The 25,017-nt window shown below is 41.4% G+C and overlaps 1 protein-coding gene across 8 annotated transcripts in view; it reads left to right on the top strand.

Annotated features, from left to right (window-relative positions):
* Positions 1 to 25,017, top strand: part of GNAS (GNAS complex locus) — a 276,404-nt gene that overhangs the window by 215,885 nt on the left and 35,502 nt on the right. Inside the window, exon 1 of one of the 8 annotated variants that reach the window (XM_043496122.1) lies at positions 13,409 to 13,434. The exons of the other annotated variants lie outside the window; for them this stretch is intronic. Coding sequence (XP_043352057.1) covers positions 13,424 to 13,434 — 11 coding nt within the window. The 5' untranslated portion in view covers positions 13,409 to 13,423. Of the gene's footprint in view, positions 1 to 13,408; positions 13,435 to 25,017 lie in introns of those variants that run through there. 8 annotated transcript variants of the gene reach the window in all.

Below are 25,017 nucleotides of genomic sequence, written 5' to 3'. Positions count from 1 at the left end.
TTGCACCTCAGAGTTATGAACACGGCAGGAATAGAGGTTGTTCGTAACTCTGAAATCTTTGTAATTCTGAACAAAATTTTATGGTTGTTCTTTCAAAAGTTTACAACTGAACATTGACTTTATACAGCTTTGAAACTTTACTATGCAGAAGAAAAAATACTAGTTTTAACCATCTTAATTTTAATGAAGCAAGCACAAAAACAGTTTCCTTACCTTGTCAAATCTTTTTTAAACTTTCCCTTTATTGTTTAGTCATCTACATTTAACACAGTCAGGTACTGTATTTGCTTTTTGTTTGTTTGCTTGTTTCTGCTGCTGCCTGATTGCGTACTTTTGGTTCCAAATGAGGTGTGTGGTTAACCAGTCAGTTCGTAACTTTGGTGTTCTTAATTCTGAGGTTCTACAGCACTCAGCAGACTTCTTAGATTTCAGCTGCTAAATTCCCTCAAGATTCCCTCTGCACTGGGCATGTAGAGCTCTGGGCTGCTATTGGCTATGTGGGATTCAGGCACCTGAACTGAGAGCAGGGAGACCATGTCTCCTGTGCTCTCAATTACTCTCTGCTGACATGGAGTCTGAAAACTGGCCCCACCTCGTCCCTGTCTTTTCTCCCCAACGCCCCACACGCCCCACTTACTCCTCTCCCAGCCTCCTCCCATTGCTTGCTGCTCTCCCCCCTCAGCTCCAAAGCAAGCATTCCCAAGCAACTTGCAAACCCCAGCTCCAGCAGGCTGCCTGAGAGCAGAGATCAGAAGAGCCCTGCAACTGTATAGGAGCAACCAGGCAGCCCCACTGACCAGCTAGGACACGGCTCTCCTCATAGACTCAGAGATATTAAGGTCAGAAGGGACCATTATGATCATCTAATCTGACCTCCTGCACAATGCAGGCCACAGAATCTCACCCACCCACTCCTGCAGTAAATTTCTTACCTATGTCTGAGTTATTAAGTCCTCAAATCATGGTTTAAAGACTTCAAGGTGCAGAGAATCCTCCAGCAAATGATCCGTGCCCCATGCTACAGAGGAAGGCAAAAAAAACCCAGGGCCTCTTCCAATCTGCCGTGGAGGAAAATTCCTTCCCGACCCCAAATATGGCGATCAGCTGAACCCTGAGCATGTGGGCAAGATTCACCAGCCAGATACTCAGGAAAGAATTCTCTGTAATAACTCAGATCCCATCCCATCTAACATCCCATCACAGGCCATTGGGCCTATTTACTATGATAGTTAAAGATCAGTTAATTGCCAAAATCATGTTATCCCATCATACCATCTCCTCCATAAACTTATTGAGTTTAATCTTGAAGCCAGATAGGTCTTTTGCCCCAGCTGCTTCTCTTGGAAGGCTATTCCAGAACTTCACTCCTCTGATGATTAGAAACCTTCATCTAATTTCAAATCTACACTTCCTGATGGCCAGTTTATATCCATTTGTTCTTGTGTCCACATTGGTAGTAAGCTTAAATAATTCCTCTCCCTCTCCGGTATTTATCCCTTTGATATATTTATACAGAGCAATCATATCTCCCCTCAACCTTGTTTTGGTTAGGCTAAACAAGCCAAGCTCCTTGAGTCTCCTTTCATAAGACAGGTTTTCCATTTCTCAGCTCATCCTAGTAGCCCTTCTCTGTACCTGTTCCAGTTTGAATTCATCCTTCTTAAACATGGGAGACCAGCACTGCACACAGTATTCCAGATGAGGTTTCTCTCTCCTGCCTCGCTGCCCCCTGCATCTCTCTGTGCTACCTGTCCTGCAGCCCCCTTCCCTGCCTGCTTGAGCTCTCCCCTGCCTTGGAGCTGCCTGAGACCATGGACGGAGGAAGTGCTAGCTGGAAGAGCAGCTTGTGTTCCTTTCCTCCTGGGGAACATTCCATGCCCACTGAGAGCCCCTTACCCAGCTCCAGATGGGCCCCGACACTCTGTCCTCCGCTGCAGCACTGCAAACCATGCTCCTTGAAGGGGCCACCTGTGGCCAAAGCTGGTGCATCCATGCTGCCACGGGAGCCACCAATACAGGGCTGGGCGACTTCCTCTCCATATGCGGTAACTGGACTTCTGGTGTTCGGTCAGTACATCTGACCGGACACTCCCAGGTTCCCTTTTTGACTGGACACCTGGCAACCCTATGCTGACATCCTAACTTGAGTCCCGTGCACGCACAAAAACCCTTAGTTTGAATGTTGTGTTGGCTGGCCCATCAGGAGGTATAGGCCAGAGCTAGCTAGTTCAGGGGTTCTCACAACAATTTTTTTGGTAGCCTCAGAGTGGTGGTCACTCTGACAATTTTTGCTAAAATACTTAATTAACTTCAGGAAAAACAAATAAATATACATGTCCAAATTTATTTACGTAGAGTTTCTTTTTGCAAACTCAATAATAAACATAACGTACAGTTGTCTCTATTCTTTACTGGATCTAAACAGAATACAAACACAAATAAGGTGCTTTGCACATTCTTGTCTTTTTGTTGTTTCTTTTGCTTTTTTGGTTGCTTTTTTAAAAAGACTTGCTAGCTAGTAAGTCTGTTGCTGTGAAAAGTAATATTTGTTGATATCACTTTTCACAGCAGACTTACTAGCTAGCTGGAAGGCTGTGAAAAACAATATTAACAAACATACAAATATCAATTTTCACAGCAGACTTACTTAACCCTGGAAAGCCAGGGGACAAATTTAGCCCTGGATGGGGAGGTGGGAAGGGAGACAGCAGGGGCGATGGGCGATGCGGGGATGATGGTGATCCAGGCCCCAGCACATGCTTCCGTGTGACTGGGGTAAAGCCCCTTGACTGAAGCCTTCTGCTCCCCCACCCCAGGGCTGAAGCCCAAAGCTAGAGCCTCACTACAACTGGAATGGTGGGAACTCGCTGGCTACCTGTTTCTCCAGTGTTTGTGGCTCCATGAGGGGTCAGGGTCCAACCCATGCTGGGAGCCCTGGGAGAGGGTCCACTGTGCCCCCCCCCCCCCCAAGTCACTGCCCAGGAAGTTGTGGCCACAAGAAAAGCTCCTGGTGGCCGCATTTGAGAAACACTGAACTAGTTGGCACAACTTGTCAGGTGCTAATGCAATCACTCTATGTTGCTAATAGAATCATTCTGTGCAGTAATCCAGTCCACTCTGTGCAGCCCGTGTTACTTGCAATGTGGCCGCTAACTTGAGATATTAATTTGAGTGTAGATAATTCAAGATAAATCTGTAGTGAAGACATAGGGTTGGTCTTCACTGAACACTTACACTGGCATAACTATGGGCTAATCTACACTGGCAACGTTACGGTGCTGCTGCAGCAGTGCTTTAGCATGGCTTGGGTAGTCGTGGCAGGCCACTGGGGGAGAGTTCTCCCAGCGCTCTAAAAAAAAACACCTCACCGAGGGGCGTAGCTCCCAACGCTGGGGGCGCGATTCCCAGTGAGGGTGCACTGTCTACACTGGCACTTTAAAGCGCTGAAACTTGATGCGCTCAGGGGTGTGTTCTTTCACACCCTAGAGCTAGAAAGCTGCAGCGCTGTAAAGTGCCAGTGTAGACAAGCCCTGTGTCTGTCAAGGATGTGAAAAGTCCACACCCTCGAGAGATGTAGCTATGTTGACCTAACTATAGACAGTTTTAGGGTGACAGAAGAATACTGTTCATCTAGCTACCACCTGTCAAGGAGGTGGATTAACTACAGCGATGGGAGAATCCCTCCTGTCACTGTGGGGAGTCTCTACACATGGAAGTGCTACTGCTGTTGCATTTTAAGTGTAGACATAACCATAGCCTCTGTGATGCTAGTCAAGTCACTTAAACTAAACTTTTCACACGTGATCACTAATTGTGTTCTATTTTCTGGATCCCCAACTAGAGACCCTGGGGTCTCATTTGCTGAGCGCTCATAGATGCTACTGAGGTAATGGGAGCTGTGCTTTGAACATATAAAGTGCTATATAACATTAAGTATTCTGAAAAATCACTTCCTGGGCATCTCAAATTGGGCACTCAAAATCAGTGGATAGTTTTGACCTTAATTTCTCCGTGCCCCAGTTCCCCATCTGTAAAATGGGATTAATAATGTCCCCTCATGTCACAGGAGTGTTGTGAAAATATTTTTTTAATGTTTGTGAAGGACTTAGTGATGAGCATCATAGAAAAGCTCATGAGGAAATTATTTCTGTTTTCAGTGCAGACGGGTTTGAAAAGTGTGCAGCAAATATAACCACAAACTGAACAATGAGGAAAAAATAAAGTATTTGGATAGATGCTCATAAAGTGAGCACCGTCCATCTTGTGCTCCAAATGAGGCAGGGTCGTGTGAAAAAATATTATAGCATCACGTAATTAATGACTGTGTCATAATGCATATATATTGGGGCCAAATTAGGGTTGCACTGGCAACCATAATTCTTTCATTTCCTAGCTTTTGAGTGCTTGACTTTGCAACCTTCATAATATTCTTTTAACTTAGTTTTTGTATGTGTAATATTAGAAATAGCCTCTGCAGCAGCTGAACCACAGGCTGCTTCATAGATCTGCCGTGCCTGCTGATTCTTCGAGGTAATTGGGGAAAGTTTTTCAAACTCTCGTCCCAGACTCCATCCAGTCTGGTGACCATTTTAATGGCTACTTGGATCATGCTCAGGGAGCCTTTTAAAACTGTACCCGATAATGAACTCTTAGAGCTGATGTCAGTCAGAGAAGCTTCATTTATTACTGGAGATAGATGAACCATTTTATAAATGAGAAGAGACCTGAGCTCTTTAATAGTAATATAATAGTTAGCACTTGTACAACAAGAAAAAGAGTACTTGTGGCATCTTAGAGACTAACAAATTTATTTGAGCATAAGCTTTCGTGAGCTACAGCTCACTTCATCGGATGCATTCGATGGAAAACACAGTGGGGAGATTTTTATACACACAGAGAACATGAAACAATGGGTTTTATCATACACACTGTAAGGACAGTGATCACTTAAGATGAGCCATCACCAGCAGGAGGGGGGGAAGGAGGAAAACCTTTAATGGTGACAAGCAAGGTGGGACATTTCCAGCAGTTAACAAGAATGTCTGAGGAACAGTGGGGGGTGGGGTGGGGGGAGAAATAACATGGGGAAATAGTTTTACTTTGTGTAATGACTCATCCACTCCCAGTCTTTTTTCAAGCCTAAGTTAATTGTATTTAGTTTGCAAATTAATTCCAATTCAGCAGTCTCTCACTAGAGTCTGTTTTTGAATTTTTTTTTGTTGAAGGATAGCCACTCTCAGGTCTGTAATCGAGTGACCGGAGAGATTGAAGTGTTCTCCGACTGGTTTTTGAATGTTATAATTCTTGATGTCTGATTTGTGTCCATTTATTCTTTTACATAGAGACTGTCCAGTTTGACCAATGTACACGGAAGAGGGGCATTGCTGGCACATGATGGCATATATCACATTGGTAGATGTGCAGGTGAACGAGCCTCTGATAGTGTGGCTGATGTGATTAGGCCCTATGATGGTGTCCCCTGAATAGATATGTGGACAGAGTTGGCAACAGGCTTTGTTGCAAGAATAGGTTCCTGGGTTAGTGGTTCTGTTGTGTGTAGTTGTTGGTGAGTATTTGCTTCAGGATGGGGGGCTATCTGTAAGCAAGGACTGGCCTGTCTCCCAAGAGCTGTGAGAGTGATGTCATCCTTCAGGATAGGTTGTAGATCCTTGATGATGCATTGGAGAGGTTTTAGTTGGGGGCTGAAGGTGATGGCTAGAGGCGTTCTGTTATTTTCCTTGTTGGGCCTGTCCTATAGTAGGTGACTTCTGGGTACTCTTCTGGCTCTGTCAATCTGTTTCTTCACTTCAGCAGGTGGGTATTGTAGTTGTAGGAATGCATGATAGAGATCTTGTAGGTGTTTGTCTCTGTCTGAGGGGTTGGAGCAAATGCAGTTATATCGTAGACCTTGGCTGTAGACAATGGATCGTGTGGTGTGATCTGGATGAAAGCTAGAGGCATGTAGGTTGGAATAGTGTCAGTAGGTTTCCGATACAGGGTGTTGTTTATGTGACCATCGCTTATTAGCTCCGTAGTGTCCAGGAAGTGGATCTCTTGTGTGGACTGGTCCAGTCTGAGGCTGATGGTGGGATGGAAATTGTTGAAATCATGGTGGAATTCCTCAAGGGCTTCTTTTCCATGGGTCCAGATAGCGAAGATGTCATCAATGTAGCGCAAGTAGAGTAGGGGCATTAGGAGACGAGAGCTGAGGAAGCGTTGTTCTAAGTCAGCCATAAAAATGTTGGCATACTGTGGGGCCATGCGGGTACCCATCGCAGTGCCGCTGATTTGAAGGTATACATTGTCCCCAAATGTGAAATAGTTACGGGTGAGGACAAAGTCACAAATTTCAGCCACCAGGTTAGCCATGACATTGTCGGGGATACTGTTCCTGACGGCTTGTAGTCCATCTTTGTGTGGAATGTTGGTGTAGAGGCTTCTACATCCATAGTGGCTAGGATGGTGTTTTTAGGAAGCTCACCGATGGATTGTAGTTTCCTCAGGAAGTCAGTGGTGTCTCGAAGATAGCTGGGAGTGCTGGTAACGTAGGGCCTGAGGAGGGAGTCTACATAGCCAGACAATCCTGCTGTCAGGGTGCCAATGTCTGAGATGATGGGGCGTTCAGGATTTCCAGGTTTATGGATCTTGGGTAGCAGATAGAATACCCCACGTCAGGGTTCCAGGGGTGTGTCTGTGCGGATTTGTTCTTGTGCTTTTTCAGGGAGTTTCTTGAGCAAATGCTGTAGTTTCTTTTGGTAACCCTCAGTGAGATCAAAGGGTAATGGCTTGTAGAAAGTGGTGTTGGAGAGCTGCCTAGTAGCCTCTTGTTCAGAATCCGACCTATTCATGATGACGACAGCACCTCCTTTGTCAGCCTTTTTGATTATGATGTCAGAGTTGTTTCTGAGGCTGTGGATGGCACTGTGTTCTGCACGGCTGAGGTTATGAGGCAAGTGATGCTGCTTTTCCACAATTTCAGCCCGTGCACGTCGGTGGAAGCACTCTATGTAGAAGTCCAGTCTGCTGTTTCGACCTTCAGGAGGAATCCACCCAGAATCCTTCTTTTTGTAGTGTTGGTAGGAAGGTCTCTGTGGATTAATATGTTGGTCAGAGGTGTGTTGGAAATATTCCTTGAGTCAGAGACATCGAAAATAGGATTCTAGATCACCACAGAATTGTATCATGTTTGTGGGGGTGGCGGGGCAAAAGGAGATGCCCCAAGATAAGACAGATTCTTCTGCTGGGCTAAGAGTATAGTTGGATAGATTAACAATATTGCTGGGTGGGTTAAGGGAACCACTGTTGTGGCCCCTTGTGGCATGTAGTAGTTTCAAGAGTTTAGTGTCCTTTTTCTTTTGTAGAGAAGCAAAGTGTGTGTTGTAGATGGCTTGTCCAGTTTTTGTAAAGTCCAGCCACGAGGAAGTTTGTGTAGAAGGTTAGTTCTTTATGAGAGTATCCAGTTTTGAGAGCTCATTCTTAATCTTTCCCTGTTTGCTGTAGAGGATGTTGATCAGGTGGTTCCGCAGTTTCTTTGAGAGTGTGTGGCACAAGCTGTCACCATAGTCTGTGTGGTATGTAGATTGTAATGGATTTTTTGCCTTCAGTCCTTTTGGTATGATGTCCATCTGTTTGCATTTGGAGAGGAAGATGAAGTCTGTCTGTATCTGTACGAGTTTTTTCATTAAGTTGATAGATTTCCACTCTATACGGCTAAATTCAGTGCCTTGCATAATGACAGGTTTCAGAGTAGCAACCATGTTAGTCTGTATTCGCAAAAAGAAATGTACAACATCTTTCATCCAAGGATCTCTCTCTCTTTTTTTTAAAGCCTCACAAACACCCATAGAGTAGGTAGGAACAATAAGTTGTATTCCCCTTTTACAGGGTCAGTTAAGGCAGAAAGGATTTAAGTGACTTGCTCAGGATCCCATGATGCCTAATCCAAAGCCCATTGAAGTCCATGGAATGACTGACTGACTGCAGTAGTCTTTGGGTCAGGCCTATAGCAAGTGAGAGGCAGAGTTTGGGAATAGAACTTTCCTAGTGAATTTACACAGTTCTAAGCAGTGGACTGTGGCCCCCAACATTTGAATTTCTGGTTTATTTAGCTTTGGCTTGCCTAGGGTACCTTGTTTACAATTTGATTTTTGGTTCATTTTAATACTGTGCTTTTTGTGCACATCTCTTAGCTGACACTTTGACTGGAGTGGAAAGGGAAATAGTGTGAGAGAAGCTATTCGCAAGCCATTTCACACTCCTCCAACATCAGGAAGGGCTGGAAGTAGCGTGAGAGAGCCTGTTCTCACGCTATTTCCTGCTTGAATGCCTTGCTATGTTTTCTTCTGCTGCTGTCTGCCATTTCAGAGAAGGAGAAAGCTAGGGGAGGTTGCCAGTGTAGGTACAGTAGGACACATTTCTTGTAATTCAACACTAGCAGAGCTACTTGGATGGCCTGAAAGTGAGCCAGGCAACTCCAGGAGAACTTTATGAATAATAATTTTTAAAAATTCATTTGTTTTTAACTGCTTTAGCAGGAAGAGTGCAGTGTAGTAATTCTGCGTAATAGCATCAGCTGATAAAAAGCCAGCCGGCACGGATGTATGGGGATTTTATTTTTAATTTGTCAAGGTGTTGGAACTCTTAATTTTTAATCTGTGTCTTTATTGTGTGTGTTTTCTGTGAGTCTGTGAGTTAAGACCCCCAAGTTTACTACTTGATAATCCTCCTCCACACTGACTGCATTTTGTTACAAGCTTCTCTCTCACTCTTGCCAATAAAGAGTGGGTCTCCTGCTGAAAGTCAGTCTTTTACAGGTAATACCTGGCTTAATGGGGCCATCTTTGTGTTAGCCTAGCTTCCTTTTCCTAGTATTTATTAAAATGGCTTTAATCTCTTTGTTTAGTACCATTTTGATTTGGTGGCTGAGTCCCATCTCTTGACACAGTTCTGTGAGCTACTTATGATATCACATTCAATATTCTTTCAAACAGGACAGAAACTCTGTGGCTCCTATTCAGACATGAATGAATATATCTTTACAGCATCACTGGGTGGTTGGGAAATGTTGTTATCCCCATTTTACAGATGGAATACTGAAGCAAAAAGACTGTGACTTGTCCAAGGCCACGCAGGGAGTCTGTGTGGAATCTGGGAATGGAGCCCAAACTCTTGATTGATAATCCAGTGCCTTAACCACAAGACCATCCAACCTCATTCACAGCACATGATCACCACCACAGATAGATAATTGGTGACTGGAGCCCCATCCTTACCCTGTTCATCGCTTTGAAAGTAGTGGTCCACATCCCCAAACAAATTTAAAGGTGCCAGGTTGGGCTGGCTGCCCGACCCCCTGGGTATGTACGTGGGTGGCTAACCCAAGTCGCTGCCCATGTCACTGCAACCACACTGCTATTTTTAGTGTGCTAGCTCATGTCTGTCTACCTGCATTGTGAAGCACTCTCCTTGGAGAGAGGGAACAAAGAGATTGGGTTGGAACTGGCTCCTCTTAAGAGTCCCAACCTGGCCCTGTTTCCAAGCAGATCCTCCCTTTTCCTGCTCATAGCACACCCTAACAGCACTTCACAACATAGGAAACTGGATTGTCCAAAGTGTTAACACTGAATAATCCCCAGTGCCTTTAAGGTTGAAGGATGAGCTATCATCAAAATGCTTAGTGCCTGATTTTCAGAAAATGAGCATTCATTTTAGCTGTAGTTCCGTTGATTTCACATGCTAATAGTGCATTTGCTCATGCAGATAGTCATGCCTACATATCTATTTGCATGTTCAAATATCTAACATGTATGCAAAGCCATGGCAACTGAGTTAACAGAATAGGTGTGCAGTTGCATGTATACATTTTTTAAAAAACTCCAATTAATCTGTTGTACAGTGTCTACTGGAATAAAAAAAGTTTTCAAATAAAATTCTCTAGTAAAATTGCATTTTGTTTTAGGGCTAGGTAGAGCCATAAGGGTTTTGTTCAAATAACCAGTTAGACTTTACTCCTTTCTTTTAGAAGGGAGACATTTAAGATTGTTTTGAATGGCAAAGGCACAAGGAGTCAACGGTGACATGTATGCTGAAGTGACAAGCACAATAAAATTTTGAGCTGCTAAAGAATATATACATTGATGCAAATCTGGAAGATCTTTGCTCAGCATATGTTCTGTATCTAACACTTTTTACTTTTAATAGGCTATTTTAAAATCAAAATTGATACGAAAGAATGTGATCACATGAGTAAGCACTAAATTATAATTTTGAAAACAGATACAATCTGCAGAAAGTAGCCAACTAAATGATACAGTACTGAAAGTAATTCATTTGGATTTGAACGTTCTACAGACTAAAGTGAAATTGTTATACACCCATTTTTCTTCATGACCTTGCCATATGTCCATAAAATTAACATGGTGCTAAAATAGTAGAATCAGGTATTAGAAATATATATTTAAAGACTTCCATGAGTCATTGATGAAGATGATAGATTTTCATGGTAAAAATGGCAAATTCATTGTTGTTTGATAAAGGATATTATGGTTACATCACTGCATGGTTTGCAATGTTCTAATGAGTATGAGTAGTACAGATGAATGACAATATATGAATAAACATTTGCGATTTCTATTTCAGACAGAGAAAAATCTAGAGCTAAACTTTTTTAAAGCAAATGTACAATATGTAGTATTGGGTGTGTGGAGTTGCTCTGATACAGTATTAATATTTGAAATTTTTTACCGCATACATTTCCCACACAAACCTATACCTGCAATGAACCATGTGTTTTGATGGCATTGGTGAATTGCACTGTACAAATCTGCCCTTTCAAATTTACGAGATTTTTTGGAAGTTTGGTACAAAGGAAGCTAGAAAATATGTCAAAAGTTTGTGGTTTAACTTTAGCTGGCTTTTGTATTTTAGTTGAAATGCTTGTCTTCCCAGAGTTTGTTTTGTTGTTCCATAAATTATCAACATGAGAACAATAGGATGGGAAGACAATTTGTAAATTTGTTTTCAATGTCTGTTTATGGTTTTTATAGCTTAAACTCTTTTGCAGAGAGTGGCAGATTTCAGATTGGCGTTTGTTGCTTTTGCGAAGAGAGCACTTTAATACATAGATGCACTTTAATACATCAGCTACAGAATATAAACCAATGGAATATATTACCAAAGTGCTAGTAATTATACAGGGGAGCGAGGGAGTAGAAGGCTGAACATAAAGATAAATTTATCTTTTTTTTAGGCAAGCAAATTTCAGTTAGACAATGTTTTCTTTTTTGCAAAGCCAGTATTTTTTAACTTGCAATTAACACAGATTTACTTGATGGCCATATGAGAAGAATTTAAATTCATAACTTGTCAGGGCAGATAAAGTTCATTTGGGGTCAGTGAGAGATGGTGTAAAACTCTTGACAGGTTGACAATAAATTGTGAAGGTTAGAGGCTTTGTTGGCTATTTTCAGTTTAACTATAATGTCCAATACTTACAAGAATAATCCATTAATGTGTGATTTGATGGATGTGTTCCAAGTTCTTACTAAATAGTTAATCAGTATTGCCCAAGAATTGATTCAAAATAAATTCTTCATGAAATTCATGGTGCATTTTTAGTAGTACAATATAAAGCAACACTCTTTTATATCAAACATTGTATTACTTAATTATTTTGTTTTATAATTGTAAAACTTAATAAAGATTTAATGGGCTGAATTCATCCTTGTGGTAACTTTATTAAAAGTTAGTAAACTTAGACCCACGATGAATTAGGCTTTATCATCTTTAGTAACTATTTTAAGTAGCAGTTTAACTTTTAAAGAATTTGTTGACCAGGTGCGCTGTGCATGTGTTGGGCTGGTGTAAAAGCGTTCCATGTTTTTAAAATCCTAGCTTACTTCACCAGGAGATTTTTGAGTTTTGTGATTCTAGCCCTGTAGTAGGTACCTCATCATAGTACCAGGCTATAATTGGCAATAAAATGGCATAATTGACATTTTCATCACAAGAAAAGCTTAAGGGTCAAAAAGCAGCCATGTGCCTTACCCAGAGATTTGAGACATGTTGATAGAGCTAAGTGGGGGAATTTCATAGTGCTTGCTATCACTATACTTGGCTCTAACAGATGTTATTAGTCTTTCCCTTTCATGAGCATCAAATTTATGTCCTCCTGACACCAAATACATTTTTTTAAATGTTGATTTAAAAGACATGAGTAAACTGTAACATATAGGTGAAGTATGTCTTCCATAAGCTGAATACTGTAAAGTTTGCCCTCCAAAGAACATGTGTTAGCATCTGTATAACTTGGGGGGGGGGGGGGAATAATTTTTCTCTGCTGTTGAGTACTTGACGAAAATTATATTCTGTTTAAAAGAAACAGCCATTTAAAATAAAATGTGAACCAATAAGAAAGTAGGTTATTTTTGTGCTGAATTTTTTATTTTTGTGTGCTAAAAATTTCCTTTAATTAGCTTCCTCTGTAAAAGAAAACTTGTGTTCAGTCTGTGTTGGAATGAATTTACTTAGGATGACATGTCGGAGGGTTAAGTGGGGGGAAGTGGTTGTGTTTCTATAAACCGTATACAGTGTTTAATTACTTGCTTTTGAGGTACCAGTATGCTTCAATAGATTGTTTTGCTTCTGTTAATTTTTAATAGTGTAAAAAAAAAGCTGAGAAAATCAGCAAAACTCTGTGCATAATTTAATTTTTCGTTTTCAATAATAATTGGAAATGTAAATTGTCAGAAATTTCTTTTTAAAAACTATATTGGACTTTGGTTGCTATTCCTGTGTAAAATCACAGCTCCCTTGAGTGTTAAAATAAATCAAAATGAGGGTATTCTAACTTTCTTTAATATTGCTTCCTGATCATTCATTTTCACTCCCCCCTGCCTTCTCTCTCACCAACTCTTTTTGTGCAACTAAAAAAATCCTTGTGTGAGGTTTTTTCAAGTTGTGATGGGGGGGGGCGTGGAGGGAGCGTGGCATTTCAGCACAATAGGAAAATTTTTAAAAAAGGAAAGTCTCTGTGCAGCTGTGTACTAAGGCAACATCTGTTGGAAAGAAAATCTGTGGGCATAAAATGTAGTTATAAGTTATAAATAAATGCTTGAGGAACCAAAAAGAGTGCAGAGTTGACTGCGTCATTTTTGCATTACCTTTGTAATAGCCAGACTCGTATTTGCTGAGTGGATTTTATGATAGGCTAGTCGACTCCACTATGATTAAAGTGTCATGACAGCTGATGTTAACTGCAGAATTCTATTGGCTGGAACAATCAGCTTTTCATACAGGGGACCTGCAAGGGAGTTTCTCCATTTAGGACTGGGTGGTTTTGTGAAAGGCCCAGAGCAAATGCTGCTCTGACAGGAAATAGCTTACTGAAGTGGTATGTTTTTACAAAGCGCTCTGACAGCAGCAAATGTGGAACAGGTGTGTGACAGTGATATTTTTAGAATTTTACAGTTTACTTGACATTGTTTATGAATAGCCGCTAAGAAATTTTTGCCTGACTTTGGAATCGGTCATTTCTGATGTTCCCTCTCAAGGAGCACTACACCTTGTAAAATATAGAGCTGCTGTGAGAGCTCTTGTTACTTTTGGTGTGTCGACATAGAAGGAACATTATGAGAGTGAGGAAGACAATTGAAGGAATGCATTTATCAAATCAACACCTAAAGAGAGTGACAGCAAAACCTCATAAAATATCTGTTTAAAAAAATAGACTAAAGCTAAAAGTATTCCAAAAGGTAAAATGCAATAGAAAATTTCAGACACAAACATGATTCAAGGCCAGCCCAGTTGGCAGTGATTTGTCGTGTCATGTGATAGAGCCAAGTTCGATTCCCAGTCTTCCCCTGGGCTGGGAGCACTGCAGATGCAGCACACAGGGTCCCTAGGGTGAGAGAGCACTTCCATTGTGGTGTAACACTTTCTGTGGCAGATCTAGGAGTTGTACTGACAGGCTGTTGAAGGAGGTGCATCTAGTGGCTATGTGGGAGGGGCTGATATGACATTTTTATGGTACTGGCAAAAAAGGTGTAAAATGGGGTGTGCAAAAGGTGGGATGCTTGGAGGAGCAGGCAGGGACGAAAACCAGAGGGATGAGGGAAAAGAAACAACTGATCTGGAAAGAAAAAAAAAAAAAGGGAAGAAGAAACGTGACTAAAATGAAGTGTGATACGTTTATTAGACTTGTATTGTATGAAATACAAAAAACTGTTTTGTAATGCCATATACTGTATTCTCTTCTGCATGAGAGAAATCATTTTCATCAGGTTAAAAAAATCATTGAAAAATATAATACATGTCTAAATTAATCTTAGATAAACCATTAGCTGGTAAAGAAAAAATTTGATAGCTAATTTTTAAATAAGCATGATTTATGTTACCCATTTCAGTGTTTTGTGGGCAGCATCTGAATTGATGTCTACTGGGATTTAAAACACAATGTGTAATATAAACCAATGAACATATTATTAATTGATTTTTTATCTGAATTGTGTGAAAATGAATAATTACAGTTACTATAAAACCTATGCATATGATACACTAATATTGCAAAAAGGTATGCACATGTAAGGCCAATTCCAACAGTCTTGCTCTATAATTTGTATTCAAAATGCACCAGCCACCCAAGAAATTTTCTACTAGACTGTTGAGTAACTTAGATCCACTGCAAGGGTCCCCTTCCCCCAAAGTGCTTATGTAAACTACAGGCAAAGCAAAAGCCAGCAAAGAGCTATTTTTACCAAGGCTGCTGCAGTTGGGGGAGGGTAAGGGCTTTGGGTCATGTAGGAGGGCATATCAAAGGGGCGTATCCCTGCGATGAGCTATATTGAGCCCTGATCATGTGGCCTGTCAGTACTGCAGCATTTTTATAGCAACTTGTGTAAAAATTATTCAAATTAGATCATTTTCTGAACTGAAAAGTGATCACTATATAATCAAGTACACTTACAATCCTGGAAACTGGGGTTAATTTACTATTCCTCTTCATGTATTGTAAATGCTGACAGTAAGTATTTGTGAAATTACTGAAGACGGTATGTGGAATGCAGTACCTATCTAGCTGCCACAACTGAACTTTAACTATTCCTGTATAGACATTCCAAAATCTTTGAATAACACCTTTAAGATGGTACTCTAGGCATCTGCAAAATTAGTGACTGCCAAGGCAACTTTCTGCCTATGGTAATTTTATAACAAACTATTAATGTAGTAATTTACTTGGTTCTTGATATTTTATACTCAATTGAGTCTCAGCAATGATCTGGTCTTTATTTTACCTAGTTTTCTAGTACAATACTAGAACTGGAATTTTTCTTTCCTACAGTGCCTTAGTACTGTACATATTTATGTGCAATAGGAAGGAAGGATAGACTCGTGGTTAAGGCACAAAATGAGTTCTATTCCTGGCTCTGCCACAGACTTCCTTTGGGAACTTGGGTGAGCCAGTTAACCTCTTTATGCCTTAGTTTCCCCATCTGTAAAATAGGCCTAATACTTCCCTACCACACAGGTGTTGAGATTCATATTTGCAAAGTGCTTTGAAATGTATGGATATAAGATATCAAATGAATTCAAAGTAGCAATATAGTCTTACATAATCATTATTCCTGTGGGTAATATTACTAGCTGCAGAAATTAGATGTATGGTGTATGTAACCTGTATCAGTAAGTGAAGTTATTAGTAAAAATAAAATGTGTAACAATCATGAGCATATTCTATCAGATGAACATGTCATTAAAAGGTTTGCTTTTAAAGCAGTAGATTGGAATGCAGATTTGAAGATTAGAGAATAACAATATATGCAAGATTAGTGCTAATATCTTTATCTTAATGTAAATTATATGGGTCGTTAATATTATTATAAACATCAATAGATTGTGAGTTGTGAATTCCTTTGCATTCTTTCAGAGAGTGCTTTCATAGAGGAGATCCTTGACCCTTCCCCATTTCTGCTAGAACACTTTACTTTCTGCCCGTGCTCCATGGAGTCACACTGCCATAGAACCCACCCAGCTTATTACCAAATGCAATTTCCAGCTTTCACAAGCTGTCTCCAGAAGCAGTGATCTCCACATCCGTTTGCTTCACAATGTGTATTCAGCGCAGGTAGATCACTAATTCTGTAGTTGATACAGAGCATTGCACAAGGAAGGTGAGAGCCCAGGGAAAGGGAGAAAGGAAAACAAGGCAGGTCAAAGTAGAGCTGCTTTCATTCAAAGAAAAAAGCTGGCCTGAACCAACTTGAGGATCAGAGGAGGTGTTAAGTTTCCCAGTTTTGCTCTGATTGGATCACCGAGACTTATCAGACAGTAACCCAAGTGATGCTTAACCATGTTTCTTATTTTGAAAGATGACTAGAATCTTGTTTAAAAATAACTCTAAAATTCAAACCATTAAATTTGTCACCAAAGTATTTTTATCAGGCTCCCATCTGTTTTCTTAGTGAAAAAGTGAACTAAAAATAGGTAAAAAGAAAAGGAGTACTTGTGGCACATTAGAGACTAAGCTGCCACAAGTACTCCTTTTCTTTTTGCGGATAAAGACTAACGCGGCTGCTCCTCTGAACCCTAAAAATAAGTAGTATCTTTGCTGTTGCATGCAGCAACAAGAATCTATCTCTGTTTCAGCTCTGACTTTCCATAAAGAAGTGAAAGGTGATTGTTTCCATAAGAGCTTGCTCCTGGGCCTTATTTAAGAAAAGACTGCTAATAATGCCAAAATTGTGTACATTAGTTTTGCGATACAGACACATGTATGCTAAGGAATACCAAACTGATTTTCCCTCAAGACAGCAGCTCAAACCCTGGTGTCTTAAAGTGAAAGATTAGTGTTTCATCCATTAAGCTTAATCACCTTACTACAGGGTGAAAGAAATGTTTGTAATAAATGTTTTAACAAAAAACTAGTTTTGCCTTAATTATAGCAATAAAATGATTTTCCTACCATTATTATGGAGATGTGGTATCTGCTCCCCAGTTAAGGTGTCATGAGCTGTTCTGTTTTGTTCTTTGTAATTTAAATAAAAATGTAAAGTCTAAGATAGAGGGAGTGACGCTTAATCACCATTTTGATACTGCATAGAGCATCAGATATTTATTGGTCTGAAACTGAAGTTTACTTGCCATCTTTTTTTTTTAATTAAAGAATACAACAATCTGGAGTAGCAAAAGTCCCTTTTATAAAAGTCTGGACTACAGAACTGGTAGATTGCAACATTTGTGTCTTAATAGTGTTTTTCTGAAATCGTCTCCTGTCTAACATTTATTCCTAATAGCAACCCCACAGAGGATATTAAGAAGAATATTCAGGGCTTGTCTACACTGGCAATTTACAGCGCTGCAGCTTTCTCGCTCAGGGGTGTGAAAAAACACTCCCCTGAGCGCAGCAAGTTTCAGCGCTGTAAAACACCAGTGTAGACAGTGCACCAGCGCTGGGAGCCATGCCCCTCGTGGAGGTAGGTTTTTTAGAGTGCTGGGAGAGCTCTGTACATTAGAATCATAGAATCATAGAATATCAGGGTTGGAAGGGACCTCAGGAGATCATCTAGTCCAACCCCCTGCTCAAAGCAGGACCAATCCCCAATTTTTGCCCCAAATGGCCCCCTCAGGGATTGAACTCACAACCCTGGGTTTAGCAAGCTAATGCTCAAACCACTTAGTTTTGTGGTACAGACACACATCTGCTAAGGAATACCAAACTGATTTTCCCTCAAGACAGCAGCTCAAACTCTGGAGTCTTAAAGTCAAAGAGCTCTCCCAGCACTGCACCGCGACCACACAAGGCATGTTAAAGTGCTGCCAATGTAGACTAGCCCTAAGTGTGGGGCAGAGGCATTATAGGTTTTGGTTGGACTTCTATACATATTTTACCAAAGGTAGGAAACTCTGGAACAGTTCCAGTCTCATCATGAAAAAGATTTTATGTATGGCTGACTTTTGTTTGTTTGTTTAAGTACTCTTAGTACTTAAAAACCTAAATAGCTATTTCTTCTATTTTTACCTCAGTTTGATTAATATCAGGATTTTGAAACCAGAAGAATAGTTGCCTAATTCAGCATGTTTGAAAGATTCCCTCTATAATTGCTACCTAGAAATTGCTAAAGCAACAGAAAAATCACACTTTTCCCATCATGTTGATGCTTTTTCTCTGTGGTCCTTCCACCCTTGACTACACAAGACCTGTGATATTTATAGAATAACGTGGTTGCATTAGCGCATAGGGAAATTAAACAACAACAATATAGCATTTAGAGTCGCTATCAAGAAAATTTGTGACCCCAATGTAAATCACAGTAGCCAGTCTCCTGTGCTAAACAGCAAAGCTGTGGGACCTATTATTAAAATGTAAGTCTTGTAAATGAAAATTATTTAATTAAAGGGAAGGAATAGTATTTTCTCCTTAATGGAAATGTAGGACGGAATTCCCCATGCAATAAATATTTTTACCATGCTGCATTTAAACTTTTGTTTACATCTAATTTTCTTCCTCATGAAATATAGATTTCTAGAGAGGTTGGTGGTTTCCAACTACTCTGGCATCTTGACTTCCAGCCTTCCTAGCTGCATTCTGATATTCCAGCCACAGAACTTGCTGTGCAATGGGGTTGGTTTGTTTCAAAGATAAGTAAAGTTACATAAGAAATAGCATCTAGATGTGTTGAAGAAGAAAGATGAAAAAAGGGGCCCCTTACAGCACATCCTGGTAGGCCTCTTCTTGGCACTGGCTCTCAGGGTCATCATCACTGGAGGCCAGACAATAAGTTCAAGGTACTGAAAGCCTTGTTGTGCTGGAAAAGATTTGGAGAGCAAAGGAAAGACGGAACCAAAAACTCTTATATTTAGTAGTTGCACATTATTAATACCAATTAGTACTTAATGTTACAGTTGTTGCTTTGAAAGTCATCTCTTTTACTGTGGAAAGTTTAATACTTTGCTGCAGTATATATTTTACATTCTAACTATAGGAAATTCTTCAGTGGAGTCAAAACACTGCAGTGTGGTAAAAGTTGATATTTAAGTGAAGCTACAATATTACGTATAGTATTTTAATCATATTTTATATCATATGATATAGCAAGGTGTAACACAACCCCATTCCATCCAGAATCACTTATTCCTTTAAAAATAAGTTCCCTCCCGTATCGATCCCAGTTGACTCTCTTCTACCCCCAGAGTTCCTGCTGTTCGTCTAGAATCTAAACCATAATCCGGAAGCTCTAATTATAGTAATGCAAAACAAATGGAAATCCTGGAATTGTCTTTTGCACTGTAGATCATACAAGTGCTAAGTTACAGGTATAAAAGTAATAGGTGACCAGAAGAGTCTGACGAATTCTGAATCATTCCATGAGGTTTGGTATAGATCTGTGAAGTGCCTAGTATAACTTTGAACTAATTAGTAGTACTCTCACCTCTGGGCCTGGAAGCAGTGGGTGCAAGCTTCCCACTGTGGTTTGGGCTCAGACTCAGTGCAGTCACTGCAATATTAAAGTGCGCTGTGCAATTAGCGGTGTTTCCCTGCAATGAGATATTGTAAAAATTTACCTTTGATTGTCTAGATAGAAGTTAATGTGGTGGTGGTCTTGAACACTGCTTTAAAATGCCCAGTTTTGTTCAGTTTGTCATTAGATTGTCTAAATTCTTCCTTTTCATGTTGACGGTGGAGATAATTAAGGTTTAGGACTTGAAGAAGAAGGGGGTGGAAAATGAGGATGGAAAGAGCTTTGAGAGAGTCAATGCTGGTGAGGGAAATCTTAGACGTGTCAAGTGTTTAAACAGGTTTTTAGAGCCTCCTCTTAGCATCTGAAGTTGGGTCTGGATGAGTATAGATGGAGAATTTGGAGGGTCTGTTTCACAGATAAAACTAGTGAATGTAGACCCCCTGCTGCCCAGCTCCTTCTCCACTTTGGCATTTCCTTGCGGCACATCAGCCCAATTTTCCATTCAGTAAATACATTCTGGGTTTTTTAATCTGAATTTTGTAACTTTTTCATTATGCAAATTGGTGAATTAGCATCTCTTGCTACTGAACCCCAGAAAATATACAATATAGTATAGGTGAAATCAGGAAGGAAAACAAAAGTAGTGGTATTCTTCCAAGCTTTACCCACTTCAAATGCTAAAATGAGACACTGTTCTCAGGTTGTGTGGATGTTAAAAATCTGATCATGCGTGTTCCTCTTGACTCCTTGGACTTTCAGTCTTTTGCTAGTGTAACTCCCACCCATTAACTGTATTGGGCTCCTTGGGTTTGGCTCCCTTTAAAGAGGCTCAGAAGTCCTGCTGGAAAGTTTGGGACTGACTGCTTCTTTACTGAGGAGGGGGGAAAAAAATAAGTGTTTGTAATATATCAAGTTCACCCACTTGTGATGTTAAAATGAGCTGTTACTCAGAGTTGATTATGTAAATATTCATAATATATTTTCCTTCCTGCCTGCAGTGAAATAGTCAATGATGCTAACTTTTAAATTGTCATCACTAAGCTTCTGAATTAACATCAGTTGAGATGAAGGCAGTTCATACCTCTCAGAACTGCTGTTTCACACTCTCCACATACTCAGGCAGATGTCACAGCATTGCTTTGCACATGGATCACATTTACGAGGTTTACTTTGCAACAGCTAGCGACTTACTTTAAAAGAAAAAAAAAAGTGAAAGCTGAGCTTTTGGAGACCAAGAAGGCAGATGGGAGGGGTGCCACCAGTATGCCATATCATCACATGACCACCCAATTTGAGCCCTAGCCCAGGTAGTTTCCGTTCAAGATTCCTATGCCACCTGCCAGTGTGATTCAGCCTTGAACTGGAGGGACCACCTTTTGGAGAGTTAATTTTCCAGGGCCCATTCAGCCTTCTGAGTCTGCTAACAATGATGCCAGATGTGATGGTGCTTTTCTGTGATGCATATTGAGAGCATCAGATCATTTCATACAGGTCACTGAACCACCGTCTTTGATATTTGATATAAACCTGCACTTGATATTTTGATCAGTGAAAGGCTCAGTTTCCTGCCCTTATTCTGAGCCATCCATTCCCTCCATTTTGGTGTTTTATTTTTTAATGTCTTTAATAGTCCCCAAAGTTTCAGTAAAAAACTATCTTTCAGTGGGATACCGTTCTATCTATTGATCTAGCTAGGTATTTATAAAACTCCTGTCAGTATAGTAACTAGATACCATGCAGCTAATTTAAAACCACTTTGTGTCTGAAAGGGCCATACTCTCCACTGTTCCCTCATTATTTCATTTTCTTAAGTAGATAAGTTAAAGTTTTAAGAACAGGGGATTTAAACAATCCCTCCAGTTCCCTCGCTCTTCCTGGTCTGTGTACACCTCCCCCTACACTTACGCACCAACTCTAACACTGTTTTCGCTCCATTATTTGTGGCATCTGCCTCCTCCTGCATGAGTCATTAAATCACAATGGAAATCCCTCTGTATGCTGAAATCAAGAACATGATTCTTAGCTTGTAGAGGAAAAGCTGAAGTAGTGCCTTGTCAGGGCTTTTACGTTCCCTGTGCTCATATCTGTATAAACCCTGCTGTTGTTTTAGTCTTAATAACATGTCGATGGTCTGCCAAAAAAAACCCACACCATGTTGCTGGGTTTTCTTTAAATATTTGAAAAATTAATTGATGGAAATTTTGTTTAAGAATAAACTTCTCACAAGCAGTAGACCTGGGCGAAAAAGTGACACCAAAATGGTTTATCCATTTTATTCTAAAATGGCATACCATACCTGTCTGTTTGTAAAACTTGGGTGTTCTGTGAAGTTTCCACTGCAATTTTTAAAATTAAAGACTTATCAAAATACCTTTGTAAACAGTTCTGGAAACTTATCACCTTCTTTAAAAGTTATTGAGGATAACTTTCCTGAGTGAAGGCCGAGGGTTTTATCCAGATCTTGGTGGTTTGTTAGATTTTGCTTCTACAAAGAGAAGCAAGGAACATGAAAAGTGTATGTCTACACTCTGAAATTAGGTCGATTTTATAGAAGTCAGTTTTTAGAAATCGATTTTATACAGTCAATTATGTATGTCCCCACTAAGCGCATTAAGTCGGCAGAGTGCATCCTCAATACCGTGGCTAGCATTGACTTACAGAGCGGTGCACTGTGGTTAGCTATCCCACAGTTCCCGCAGTCTCCACTGCCCATTGGAATTCTGAGTTAAGCTCCCAATGCCTGATGGGGCAAAAACATTGTTGCGGGTGGTTTTGGGTACATGTTGTCAGTCGCCCCTCCCTCTCTCCCTCCGTCAAAGCAACGGCAGACAATCATTTTGCGCCTTTTTTCCTGGGTTACCCGTGCAGATGCCATACCATGGCCAGCATGGAGCCCGCTCAGCTCACCGCTGCTGTTGTGAGCATTGTAAACACCTCGCACATTATCCTGGAGTATGTTCAGAACCGGGCTAAGAGACACCAGCACGACGACGGTTGTGAGGAGGACATGGACACAGATGTTCCTGAAAGCATGGACTGTGGCAACTGGGACATCATGGTGGCAGTGGGGCTGGTTGATACAGTGGAACGCCGATTCTGGGCCTGGCAAGCAAGCAAAGACTGGTGGGACCACATAGTATTGCAGGTATGGTATGACTCACAGTGGCTGCAAAACTTTTGCATGCGTAAGGCCACTTTCCTTGAACTTTGTGAGTTGCTTTTCCCCGCCCTGAAGTGCAGGAATACCAAGATGAGAGCTTTCCTGACAGCTGAGAAGCGAGTGGCGATAGCCCTGTGGAAGCTTGCAATGCCTGACTGCGACCGTTTAGTCAAGAATCAATTTGGAGTGGGCAAGTCTACTGTGGGGACTGCTGTGAGCCAAGTAGCCCATGCACTCACTGATGATCTGTTATCAAGGGTAGTGACTCTGGGAAATGTGCAGGTCATACTGGATGGCTTTGCTGCAATGGGGTTCCCTAACTGTGGTGGGGCGAGAGATGGAATGTATATCCCTTTCTTGGCATCGGACCACCGTGCCAACCAGAACTTAAACTGCAAGGGGTACTTCTCAATGGTGCTGCAAGCACTGGTGGATCACAAGGGAAGTTTCATGGACATCAACGTGGAATGGCTGGCAAAGGTGCATGACGCTCGCACCTTTAGGAACTCCGCGCTGTTCAAGCAGTTTCAAGAAGGGACTTACTTCCCAGACCAGAAAATTACCGTTGGGGATGTTGAAATGGCAATAGTTATCTTTGGGGACCCAGCCTACCCCTTGTTCCCATGGCTCATGAAGCCGTACATAAGCAGCCTGGACAGTAGTAAGAAGCAGTTCAACTATAGGCTGAGCAAGTGAAGAATGGTGGTAGAATGTGCCTTTGGACATTTAAAAGCTCGCTGGCACTGTTCGCTGACTAGGTTTAACCTCAGCACAACCAACATTCCCATTGTTATTGCTGCTTGCTGTGTGCTCCATAATATCTGTGAGAGTAAGGGGGAGACATTTATGGCAGGGTGGGAGGTTGAGGCAAATCGCCTGGCGGACGATTTTGAGCAGCCAGACAGCAGGGCAACTAGAAGAGCACAGCGCTGCGTATCAGAGAGGCTTTGAAAACCAGTTTCATGACTGGCCAGGCTACGGTGTGACAGTTGTGTGTGTTTCTTTTGCTGCAAATCTGCCCCCTTTGTTGATTTTAATTCCCTGTAAGCCAACCACCCTCCCCCCTTCTATTACAGCTGGCAAAGGAAATAAAGTAACTATTGTTTTGAAACCATTCATTCTTTCTTTATTAATTAAAAAAAGTGAGATAACTGACAAGGTAGCCTGGGTGGGGGGTGCGGGAGGAGGGAAGGACAAGGCCACATTGCTTTTGTAGCCACACTACAAACCAAAACTGTTTGAATGACAGCCTTCTGTTGCTTGGGCCATCCTCTGGAGTGGAGTGGCTGGGTGCCCGGAGCGCCACCCCCACCCCCAACCGCGTTCTTGGGCATCTGGGTGAGGAGGATATGGAACTTGGGGAGGAGGGCAGGTGGTTATACAATGGATGCAGCGGAGGTCTGTGCTCTTGTTGGCTTTCCTGCAGCTCCAACAGACGCTTCATCATGTCCATTTGCTCCCCCATTAGCTTCAGCATCGCCTCCTGCCTCTGCTCTTCGCTCTCACTTAATGCTTTCTTGGGCTCTGCCACTGAATGCCTCCATGCATTAAGCTGTGCCCTATCAGTGCGGGAGGGACTGCATGAGCTCGGAAAACATGTCATCGCAAGTGCATTTTTTTCGCCTTCTAATCTGCAATAACCGCAGGGACGGAGATGTTAGGGGGAGCATAGAAACATTTGCACCTGCAGGGGGGTAAAAAGGGAGAGTAAAATTTAAGATGATACATTTCTGAGAACAAAAGGGAGACTCTTTCACAGTGAATCAAGCAATTCACAGCAGACAGCACATGTGCTTAGGTACAAGGTCACATTTTGCCTTTTATATTGAGTGCCTGCCGATATGGTGACACATCACAAATGGCTGGACAACAGAATTCAGTTTCCAGGCAGCCATGGTATGCGTGGTTGGCTTCTTACGCCTTCATAACATGTGGGAATGGTTTCAAACTGCAGCACCACCCTTTCCCATAGCAAGCAATGATGGTTGGGTTTCACATTTAAAAGGAGGGCCTGCGGTTTTCAGGTGGATATGCAGCACGCACCTCCCCCCATCCCGCCGCATGACTATTATCCTGGATGATCCCTTCACCCCTCCCCCAGTCACATGATCCCTTTTAGCCAAGCGCAAACAACCCAGCATGAATGGGGTCCTTTTATTGTTCCCTTACAAAAATTCCCCTATTTCAACCTGGTGACCATGAATGATCTCACTCTCCTGAGGCTAACACAGAAAGATATAGGCCGAATGTTGCTTGAATGCGACCAAAACCCAGGACCATTCGCTGCTATGCTTTGTGCTGCAATGATTCCAGACTACTTGCTACTGGCTTGGCATGGTGAAGTGTCCTACTGTGGAGGACTAAATAAGGCAGCCCTCCTCGGAAACCTTCTGCAAAGGCTTT

Source organism: Dermochelys coriacea, chromosome 13, assembly GCF_009764565.3.
Source record: "Dermochelys coriacea isolate rDerCor1 chromosome 13, rDerCor1.pri.v4, whole genome shotgun sequence".
Classification (NCBI taxonomy): Eukaryota; Metazoa; Chordata; order Testudines; family Dermochelyidae; genus Dermochelys; species Dermochelys coriacea.
The sequence above is the reverse complement of the archived record's forward strand: the minus strand, read 5'-3'. Positions and strand labels throughout refer to the sequence as shown.